The following is a 12,018-nucleotide window of genomic DNA, read 5'->3' as shown; positions in this document are numbered from 1 at the left end:
CAAATCCTAGTCTTTACAGAGACTGCAAAGAGATGTCATCTCTTAATGACATGCCACCATGCCCTTCCCCTGCCAAAGCCTTTTCCTTTACCCCCCTCACCTACTCCTGGGACCACCCAAGCTACTAATCACAGACATTTCCTTGGTCATACTCAGGGCTTTACTGCTCTGTCAGTGGAAATGGTTTGTCACAATATAATATGATATATATTTTGGTTAGAAATTGTGAACAAATAAGAAGACAATATTACTTTTTTTAAACTAAGAAATGACATAATCAAATAAACCAGTTTGCTTTAATGTTGGAAGGTATATTTGTAGTTTTGAATGCTATCAGGCTACCAAACTACTCCAGTCTGTTTCTAAAATGTGCAATGTTTTCTAATGCAACTATATTTAAAAGGACACTATGTTCTTGCATCAAATATTGTGTATTACTAAATTGTGCTAACTGCCTTCAGTATCAGTATATCTGATTAAATTGAATAAATGGAACATAATTGTTTATTTTTTAGGCCAGTTTCTCCGACCCGGTGAGGTATTCTGGGATAATTCCAACTGCTCTGTTAAATGCAGATGCCTGGATTTCAACAATGAAATTTATTGTCAATCAATATCGTGCAGCCCATATGAGAGATGCGAATCGAGGGAAGGGATTTACAAGTGCGAGGCTTTAGAGACCAGTACATGTGTTGTGTTTGGAGATCCTCACTATCACACTTTTGATGGATTACTTTATCATTTCCAAGGGACTTGCTCTTACATATTATCTAGGCCTTGCTTGGAAGTGCCAAACCAGCCCTTCTTTAGTGTTGAAGCAAAAAATGAATACAGGGTCAGTGCTGCTGTCTCCTGGCTAAAACATGTCTTGGTGACTGTTCACTCTCACCGAATTCTTATCCCAAAAGGAAGCTTTGGCAAAGTAGAGGTAAGGAAAACTTATTATCTTGGTACTTCTAATGTGAAGAAGGTACTATCTATGAATATCCATTCCTTTAGTTTAAGTTTACCTTTCATACTTGCTGAATTGCAAGACACTGATCTATCAAAGACTATGTTGATTTGGTAACAAAATAAATCACAATCCAAGACTGAGAATCCATGAACTGAAAGCAATTTATTTTACATAATGTTAGGTATTCAGCAACAAACCAGACAACTTATTAACACAGAGCCATGATTTTAAATGTACAGAGCACAGGTTAAATCATACATTTCTTTTTGTATGACTCCTGAAGAAAAATGTAAACAAATGAAGTCAGTTCAGTGAATAACATTTAGGAAATATAGTTATATTACTTTTTTTGGAAAACTGAAAACTGCATCTTTTAAATAATAGATACATTCTAAAATCAGAACTACTGGTATAGTTTCTTATTGGCCAACTACTGTTGCAATTTCACTAACTTAACACAAGTCTGTATTAGTTTTTTGTTTCACATTTGCAGAGTTATGTTTGTTTAGATTTGTTTAACTTTTGAAGTGATGGGTTAGTAAAGACTAAACCTTATTTTTCTTGTATTATTTGTCAGAGTAGGCTGCTTGCCTGCTGTTTAGTTACATGTGAATTTGGGAAGGAGGGTTGTACAGTCACTTAGTGTGACTTGATTTTAAAACTGAGGGATCTACAGACTTGATGGCTTCATGATACAGGAGGATAAAGTCCTCACTGTGACTTAAATCACCTGGGAAATACTAGTGACTCAGGCACTGGAGGAGCTGGTGTTAGAGGGTAGGTACTGGTGTCTGATATTGACTCCCCCATATTGGGGAGGGGATGGCAGTTTGATCTGCTGCAAGAAGGACACCTGATGGAGGCCAGATGTGTTATCCAGAGCGAAACATAGACAGGCATGAGCATCCACCAAGCTTAAGGATCTTATACTGTGAGACTTCCATTTGTTCAAGTTGTCACAGGTGAAATGGGGGTGTTGTGCCTTATAGAACATCCTGATCAGTGCCAGAATTATCGTCTCTCACAATGGCAAAGATCAAGGGTAATCTAGTGGTTAGTAAACAATAAAAAAGGAAGTGCCAAGAAAAAAATAAATATACACAGTCAGTAGCTTAAACATATTTGTTTGCCTCTCCTAAATTACTGTCCTCAGGGTCTCTTCCTTGGATTCTAGTGTTAACCAAGTTATCATAAGTCAAGAACCAATCTATTCATTCCAGGACCCAGGAGGTGCACTGTGGCTCACTTGTTCTGTAGCCAAAGTGAGAGCCTATAAGTTCATTTCTTCCCCACTGAGGCAAGAGCTAGGAGAGGGTGGGCCATTAGCCATTTTGGGGAACAGGCTTATCAAACAAACCCCTCCCTTTGGTGGACAGTGGCATTGCTTACTGCTGCTACTCTGTGTCATTAGTCGGATCTTTATCACTCTATACTGCAAGGCCAAAGCCCATATAAAGTTAATTTTGAACACAGAACTATCTGGTGCTAGACTCCTGGATGGCCAATGTAGCAAATAGGGGGGCAGTTCATCACAGGGCAAGGCCAGCAATGAAAGGAAAATAGCACTAGTAGGGGAGGCAGTTAACATTATTAAGAGGCCTAGTTAGGAAAATGAGAAAGGACATGAGTGTAAGGTTAGATTACGAAGGATGAATACTGACAGTTTTGGTTGGAAGAGGGAAGGGTAGTGGTGGATAAGGTATTCAGGCTGTTGTGTACCAGTTTGGCTTAAGGAATTTTGATGACAAAGAATATGGGCACTTTGCTTAAGAAAGGGGGTTTAGGGAAGAACGTGGGAACTAAATTTACCTATTCACAGAAGTAAGCACAACTGCATCTCAAATGAATAAGCAAACTGGGTAACCAGTCACAAATTTAGATACCTTGCTGTTGTCTACATTCTCTTTTAGGCTATTCTGTGAAAAAATACTACCCCACTTGAGAAACAAGGCAATAGTAAAAGCTTCTACATCAAGACTTCCAGTCATCCTTGATGCTGATAAAAGGCATTTTACTAAGATTAAGCAATCCATCTAAAATTATCTCCCGCAGAACCTTGGAAAAGCTTATTACATACTGTGATGATGTGGGTATTGCCAGCCAGCTACACCAGGAGAAGTAGGACAGTGGATGTTTAATATATATGCTTCCATAGCTAGCTGGAATTTTGTAAAGAATTACATGTCATTTGTATATCAAACCAATTTATACAGGTGTTTGTGTTGAAAAAGTATGTGTAAAGCTACTTGTGTTCAAAATGTACCAACAGCGGGTCCTGCTCTACAGAAAATAAATACACCTGTATGTCAGACTGTAACTGTTGAAATGAATATGTTGTAACAGAGGATACTGGAAGACAAGAGGTTAATCTTAGTCTACCTCACTTTGAAAAATAGTCTGAAATTAAATTATCTGGTTTAGGCCATAAAGATTGTATCTTACAGTTCTCATTGCATTCAGAGACAAAATGTCTGTAAAAACCAGGACTAGGAATCCTACTGTATTGTCCTTAAGGGTGAACTAATTGCTACTCTGGAAGGGTGAAAGTTTTGAAATGGTTTAAAGCTTCCGGATGCTATAATGCATCTCAGCAAAGCTCTGTCTGTGTGTATGGTAACACATATTTGCAAAAGTTTGGTTCAGTTTCTAGCAAAGGGGGTAGTGTGGGTACCAGAGTCAGATGACCAGATGAATGCGGTGTCTTTCTGTATTCCAGCACTGAAATGACGTTTTAATACTAGATGAAACAGAAGTCTCAAGACATTCTGTTTTTGAAACTTGACAAAGAAGGAAGGACCGCTCACCTACTAAATCTTGCCTTGCTTTAGAAAGTAACCATGGAATTGTAATCTATAGATCAAGCAGGAAAATATAGTGAGAGTAGTTGAATACTGTTTTTTGCTATCTCTGTGACTCTATCCATCTGTGGTACTTTTAATATTTCCTATGGCTGAAACTTTGGTGTTTATTGTAAATAGATATTTAGTATGTTCATGTTATTTTATTATTTATTATTAAATATATTTAAATGTTTCATTGTGGGTATTTATTTAGTGAGATTGTGGCCACTCCTGAAAGCCTTGATGCACTGGTTAAACACGACCATTTGTATTAGTATTAATTCTACTCAATATAATTGGGTACCCTTGTAAGAGCCTTAGAGTAGCTAGTTTTGGAGTGTTCTGGTGCAGTACCTAACTTATAGTCCGGGTAAAGGTAACAGAGGTAGTAAATCTGTGCCTGCCTTTCCCAGGTGCCCAGGTGTGTGTGTGTGTGTGAAAATCAAATCTCAAAGAATGCATGTGTCAGCTACTTAGAGCATGGACACAGAGCTCTGGTTTCGCAGAAAGAGGGTAGTGGATGACTTGGCTTGTACACTTGGCTGTGGACTCAATTCTACAGCTGTGCCAGTGGGAAGTATTACTGGGGGCTTGGAGAGAGAGAGAGATAGAGGAGAGAGAAACCCAGCCCCCCGCGACTGAGTATTTTCCCTGTGTGCCCTTTGTGTTTCTATTTTTGTTCCACGTGAACACCCCTCACCAGTGTCAGTGGTGAGTATTCAGGCTCCTTGCTTACTGGCCCAGAGGAGGGATGTCACTTTTTCTATACATAAGAGATAAGTATTCTCTTTTTAGCATAAGCTGTTCTTTACAGCAGTAAATCCTTAACACACTGAACTCTTGATTACCAAATTTGTATAAATATGCAATCACATTTCATTTTTCCTTCCTATTTTTTCCTAAAACAGTGATACTAAACTTATTCTTTTTTTAAGTATCTTCAACTGTATATTCTAACGTTCAACTATACGATGATAACTTCTCAAGAATTTTTTAAAATCCTGTATCACATTATAGATTATGTTCTGTAATATCATATTGCTTTATAATGTTGTAAATTCCTCTTTTTTGTTGTATTTGCCATTGTGTCTAGATTACCTACCCAGCTTCTCACCACCACACCCCCATCAGCACACTACATGAGCTTCTATACTACCAGCAATTACATTTCAAAGTCCTCAGCAAAAATCAAGTTAAGAAAAACTTGAGTAAACTCAGTACTCAATCTAAGTCTTCCTTCTATACTATTCAGCTCCTCATTCCAAACTGTGAAATGCACTTGCTCACAGCCCTTCCCATACCACCTTTAACATACAACTTATCCCTGACCACCAGAGCAATTCCTAATCTCTTCCAATACCATAGTCCAACTCTCCAAATCAGCCAACTCCAAAGTACTGGAGGATTGCAGACCAATTGACAGCCTGGACTCTCTTTCAAAAACAATTGAACAAAAATCATTTATGAACTCAAAAATAAATACTCCACTTCCTATTGGAACTACAAATAAATATAATTTAATACATTAAGTACTTTCATTCACATCAGTTATAGACTTCATCAGAGCTACTTAATAAATCAAATAACCAATGTAAAAAAGCTTTACATAAAATCACACGACTTTGGTTCAACCAATAAAAATAATCTCACAAAACTCTGCTTCATTCTTAAAAAGGCTACTAATAGAAATGCAGTAATCAATACCTGGAGGAGTATCTGCTTCCACTAAAGGCTGCCAATACAGCTCCCTGTTTCACAAATAATTATCATGTTTATTAATGTACCCTCAATCCAAAGATAACTGTTTCATGACCCTTATCTCATCATAAAATACTTGTTCATCTGACAATAGTCTGGACAGCCTAACAAACTAGCCTTTTACAGTTCTTGTATTTATCTTCCATATATAGTTACTAGAATAAAATAAAAATGAATTGCTAACAGTAGACATCATATATATATATATATATATATATATATATATATATATATATATATATATATATATATATATATATATATCTTGGGTTCAATGCTGATCTCATATGCCTATTGTTAGAACTTGTATTGGAAACTAATGTTTTTGTTTACAGTTCAGAATTCTTTCTACAGACATGGGGGGTAGCAAAGGGCACCCCCTGTGCAAACAGCTATTTGAATTTGGTATTGGCCCAATGGGAAAAAGAGAAGGTTATGAGTCATTCTAACCCATGGTATAGTCATCTGAAGTATTATGGCCGTTTCGTGGATGACATCTTTATCCTATGGGAGGGTAATGAAAGCCAACTGGATGAATTCACTGAATATCTCAATCGTAGTATGGGATTTTTGGAATTCAAAGTTAAATCTTTGAGAGAGACTATTGATTTCTTGGATGTGAAGATCAGTATTCATGCCAACTTGAGTCTGAGTACCAGTATATATAGAAAATCAACCTGGAGAAACCATTATTTACATCGGTTAAGCATGCATCCTCGCCATGTCTTTAATAATATTTTTGATAACCAAGCAACAAGGATCTCTAGACTCTGCACAAATGACCAAGAGTTTGTTTCAGAATTACTGAATTTGCAATCTAACCTAGAAGCAAGGGGTTATGGTGCAAAAAACCTAGTAAAGGTGAATGAACAAGATGACATTCGGAATGGAAGAGGCCAACCATTTTTCTCCAACCAAGGACCAGATTTACATAAGAGGAATGCGAAACCAAGGATTCGAAGAAATCAGCTTACCTGCAATTTAACTTACAGTATGGATAACAAGAGAGTATGTGGCATTATCAGAAGGTTTTGGCACATACTCATTGCTGATGAAAAACATAAAGATATTGATGGTGAGTCACCCCGATTCACCTTCAAGAATAAAAAGAATCTAAAAAGACTACTTTGTAACAAAGATGGCACTGCTGAACAAGAAATGTCAAATAGAAGGGGTACTTATAGGTGCCACAGATGTAAAGCATGTAATCACTTGGATAGCGCCAATGCATTTATACATCTGGGCATGAACCGTATCTACAGTTTCAATACATATGCAAGCTGCAATACACAACATCTAATTTATCTTGCTTGCTGTACACACTGTACTACCATTTACATAGGCAAAACAGATCAGCTTTTTAAAAATCGGATCCTGCGTCACCTTAGAGATATTAAGAAATTGGATCTCACAAATGCTCTTGCAGCGCATGTTGCCAGCAATCCCACCCACCGCTTTAAATTCAGAGCGGTGGAAGTAATTCCCATGAGTTTATGAGAAGGGAATATTAAAAACAGAACTGAACTATGTGAATCCAGCTGGATAACCAACTTGAGAGCCAACTGTCCACCAAGTCTCAATAGTTTTGCCCCACTGAAACCTATGCTGAAAGCAAGAAAATGAGTGTAGCTTCCAGAAAGGAAGATTAATGGATAAATGGATAATTTATGGCAATGGAATATAAGAGCTGCGATTTATTCTATGCTTTGCCAAGTTGTTCTGCGAATATATTTACATCATTTGCAGTTTAATTATTTGAGGCAGAGACTGGTAAAAACAAGGAAAGCTACAGCAGTGATTATCTACAGTACCCTTTGTGGTGCAACCTTATTATTATGGCATTGGGATACAAGAGCTAAGAATTATTTTTATGCTTCGTCAAGTTGTTCTGCGAATATATTTACATCATTTGCAGTTTAATTATTCAAGGCAGAGACTGATAAAAACAAGGAATGCTTTAGCAGTGATAACACTCTTTCTTTTGCATTATTTTATGCTGAATCTGTGGCCAGGCAGTATTTTCCATAGAACAAGGAGTAAATGGGTAAGAATACTTCAGGAGGCATAGAGTATGTTACTCTGAAAACCACATGGATACATGTATTAATTCGCTATACTGTGTAATATGCACATAATAGGAATTTATATGCAAGAGCACAAATGCTATTGCACTTATAAAACTGTATCATATGTGCTACTTGCTTCTGTGTAGTACTGCATATTGTTGAATGAACTGAATAACAATATGTTCTGGCAACCAAAGGAATTCAGTCCCTTCGATGCTATTAGATAGCTACAGGACAAGAAAATTGTAGATTGGATATTTGAAGGCATAAATATGATTGGCTATAACAAGAAGCAGGATTTATGCTATATGCAAATCATTAACTTTGTTGCTATTGGATAGTTCTGCCACAAGGATACCAGACATTTGATACCTTGTGTTGAGATACAATAATGATTGGCTCACAGCAAGACACAGGAAATATGCTGTATGCAAACTAATGAGTTTTCATTGGTTATGACTATGTGTCTGGAACATTGATTGATTTATTCTGTCTTTAAATTCAGGGTGAGCACAGCTAAGACATTTGATCTGATGAAGGCTAGTAAGCCAAAAGTGTTTATCAGGGAATTTTACTGTGCTCCTGTTTTTGTTGTTTTTACTGAAGATTAAAGTTTGTTTTTAACATTTTTACAGCTGTGGTGGAACCGAGGATTTTTTCCTACTACATTTCTACATTTATGCTCGGAGCCTTCAGCAATACAGCTACGTTTTCTTCATTTCAAGTTTACAAAAATGGGGGCTGCTAAGGACCACATAGCTATATCTGATTTTTCGTTAAAGAATTCTCCGTCACATATGAAGAAATTATTTTTAAGAACTAGCTTCATTAGTTCACATATTTGATCAACATTTTCATGTCTAAAATGATATCCCTGAACCACTGTAGACCTAAATCTTGTGGTATCACCGTATAAGTCTTTAATGTCTACTGTAACCAACAAGGGTTCTTTTTTGTATTTGTTGGATCTAAGTTGATCCAATAAATACCACAGATCACGTAATACATATAAAAAATATCCTAAAACACCTTTTTTACTTATAATTTATAAACGTGGCTAATGATTCAGTTTTACTAGCTTCTGCTGGTACAGTTTGTATTGATGGGAGATCTTGCTTGTTTTAATGTATTTTTCGTATACCGAATATACAAGGAATAAGAGGATGCTGTACAATAATAAAGTCACAGAACATTTCAGAAATGTCACCATCTGATATTAATTCATCTAAAAACATTTATGTCAGAATAGGCTAAAGAAACTTCATTTTTAGAAACCACATTATAACATTGGTCCTCATGTAACATCTGTAAAATCTTGACAATATATAAGGCTGAGTTCATCAAAACCACCCCACTCCCTTTATTGGGTCTCATAACCCTCGTGTTATTATCACCAGATAATTCATTTAATAGCCATGTGTCTGCTATAGTGAGGTTAAAATATTTCTAATCTGGTTGCTTCTTTAATAATGCACTAACATCAGTTTCAACCAGTTTTTTTCAAGCACAGTCAAAATTGGGTCTAAAGGCAGATTGAAAACACTACTGTCTTTCAGTTCCAAAATCATTATTTTGACCATTAAACATTAAAGAAAATTTAAGCTACTGTGTAAAGGCCTTCAGTTCTAACAAGACCCTGGCAGCACCCTCTTAGCTGCTTGAAAGGTGAACCCTTTCTGAAACAAGTTTCTGTGAGCTGGTATAATAACAACATTACTCAAATTAAAAAAGACATAAGTCATTTGACAACCTTTCATTTGGTCCATCAATAGTGGCAGGATTTTTGTAACCAGTGTTATTCAGTTCCAGTGTTGTTGTTGTGTCTTTCAGCTTTTCCCGGTTAGGAGTCGCCACAGCGGAACTCCGGTCCACTAATGATTGGCAATATTGCGAATTCCTGTGCCCATTCTTGTTGAACGTCTGTTTTCTGTTCGCTATCCTGTGTGATCTCCTTGGAGGAACCTCATCTAAAAAAGCTTCTGTTTCTCTACTGTTCCCTTCATCAAATTTGTCTAAAGTGTCCAAAGAACTCTTGCTGTTATGCCTATAATTTGAATTATAATTGTTGCTAGAAATGCCATGAAAATCCTTATTTCTTGCACTCCAGTTTTTTATATATCAAGTTGAGCCATGTCCCTTGTGGCCAATATGGGACTTGTTCTTAGTGACGAGAGAAACTTTCGTTTCTGCATATTGCTTTTGTCATGGGCACATTTTTTTTTATTTTACACCTTCTATTAAAATCTATTCGGATGTTTACTTTGTTGAATTTAATCTCGAAATCTGATTTAAAGGAAGAGAATAATAAATTGGTTTGAATAGATCTATTTAAGTCTTCCAAATCCAACCTTAAACTCTCTTTGTGTTTAACATTACATTTGAAAATGATTTCTAAAAACCCCATCCCTACCTTATCAAAAAAACTAATAAGTTTGGAATATAGAGACAAACCCAATAACATCACATTGGTATACTAATGTAAACCCAAATGTACAGTACCTTGATTAATTGATTCTCTACGAAATTGGTTATCCAGTTGAAGCATTTTAAATTTAGACAATTTCATATAGAAATCATCATAGGTTCATAGGTTCATAGGTAGGTACTAGTCTATTGGCCCAAGGGCATACGTAAGCCTAGCCAGCAAGGTACCATAGCTTTCGCCACCCAAGAAAGTTATTTTCCTGTGCCACTGTCCAGCAGAGACACAGAAGTGATCCCCAGGGTGTATTTCCTATTTCCCATCCACTCATCAAGATTTTTCTTTAAGAGTGCTAATGAAGCACTTTGCTTGACATAGATGGGTAGCTTGTTCCAGAGTATAGGAAGTCTCTAGGACAGGAATCTATCTCTCCAGCGTGTCCTGTTTATTGTGGTGACAAGGCTTAGGTCCCTAGAGCGTGTAGCTTGGAGGGATTGGGATTTCTTTAGCTGTAGCATGTCCAACAGCTCTGGGTTTGACATAACTTTACATGTTAGGCAGAGATCACTTCAGAGTAGGCGATATGCTATGGAGTAAAGCTGGAGTTTTTTGAGGTGGTCAGTGTAGGGCATTTGTTTGAGGCCAGTAATCCTCTTTGTGAGGTACTTCTGTGGCATTTCCAGCTGCTGCAGATGTCTTGTGAGGTACATTCCAAAAGGGGCTTTGTACTCTATAATGGGTCTAATGAGTGACGAGTAGAGGGGAAGAATGACCTCTTTTTTCCTGGATGAGAACCCTTTTATGATGAGGTGTGCCACGTAGAAGGACTTCCTGACTACTGTGGCGATGTGACTATCAAAGGAAAGACTACTGTCCACCTGGGTCCCAAGGTCTCTTATCATGCATTTGGTGTTAAGTAGATTGCTGCCTATGTGGTAGTTCATGGGTACAGAGTTTTTACCAAAGGGGATGACACTGCACATTTTGGCATTGAGCTTGAGGCCATGACTCTGACACCAGACATCTGTCTCAGTGAAGCCCTTCTGTAGGATTTCCACATCATTTGGGGACTTGACTATGGCTCCTAGTTTGCAGTCATCTGCAAACTTCATAAGCCAGAGGCCTTCTGTGTTAGCCTGTTCTTCAGAGAAGTAGATACCAAACAGGAGATGTCCCAGGACGGAACCCTGTGGCACTTTACTTGTCACTGCCTTGAGGTCAGATTTGGAGTCTGCAACTTTTACAGTGTGGGTTCTGTCAGTGAGCCAGTTGGCAACCCATCTTGTGAAGTAGGTATTTATACCTAGTTTAGTGAGTTTAGCTATAATTCCAGAATGGGGGATGGTGTTGAAAGCCTTGGTGAGGTCAAGATAGGCTGTGTGAACCACCATACCCTCATCCACGGCTTGGTGACTGCCTCAAAGAAGTTGATCAGGTTCAGGAGGCATGATCTGCCTTTCACAAACCCAAACTGGGTGGGATCCAGAGTTTGGAGGTTACCAATGTCTTTGTTTATGAGTTCCATGATGATATATTCCATGGCCTTACAGACCAGGCTCGTCAGGCTAATAGGTCAATAGTTCCCAGAATCAGTGGTGGCTCTCCCTTTGTGGAGTGGGATAACTGTTGCTGTGCACCATTCAGTGGGCACAAAGCCTGATGCGAGGCTATTATTGAACATGGTGCTTAAGTGGGGAGCCAGTTCGTTCTGAAGTTTGTGTAAAACGCAGCCTGGGATGTTGTCTGGTCCCATGGATGCTGTGTTTTTGGCTTTAGAGAGTACAGCTTTTACCTGTGTAGTTGTGATTACAGAGACTCTGTATACTTCCTGTATAGATATGGGCCCTTTAAGGGGTGAGAGGGGGGTAAAGTTAGCACTGAACCGATCTGCCAGGATGTTGACAATATCAGTTGGTTCTGTAATTTTCATGCCTTTGTGCTGTAACTCAGAGCAGATCTGGGTGTTGCCATCTAGAT

General features: G+C 37.8%; 1 protein-coding gene across 1 annotated transcript in view; it reads left to right on the top strand.

Annotated features, from left to right (window-relative positions):
* Positions 1 to 12,018, top strand: part of TECTA (tectorin alpha) — a 623,032-nt gene that overhangs the window by 204,976 nt on the left and 406,038 nt on the right. Inside the window, exon 8 of the mRNA XM_044075148.1 lies at positions 516 to 928. Within this exon, the coding sequence (XP_043931083.1) occupies positions 516 to 928 (413 nt within the window). The remainder of the gene's footprint in view (positions 1 to 515; positions 929 to 12,018) is intronic.

This window comes from Protopterus annectens, chromosome 6.part0 (assembly GCF_019279795.1).
Source record: "Protopterus annectens isolate FY-2018-M chromosome 6.part0, PAN1.0, whole genome shotgun sequence".
In the NCBI taxonomy this organism is placed as follows: domain Eukaryota; kingdom Metazoa; phylum Chordata; order Ceratodontiformes; family Protopteridae; genus Protopterus; species Protopterus annectens.
Note: the sequence above shows the minus strand (reverse complement) of the source record. Positions and strands in the feature narration are given on the sequence as shown.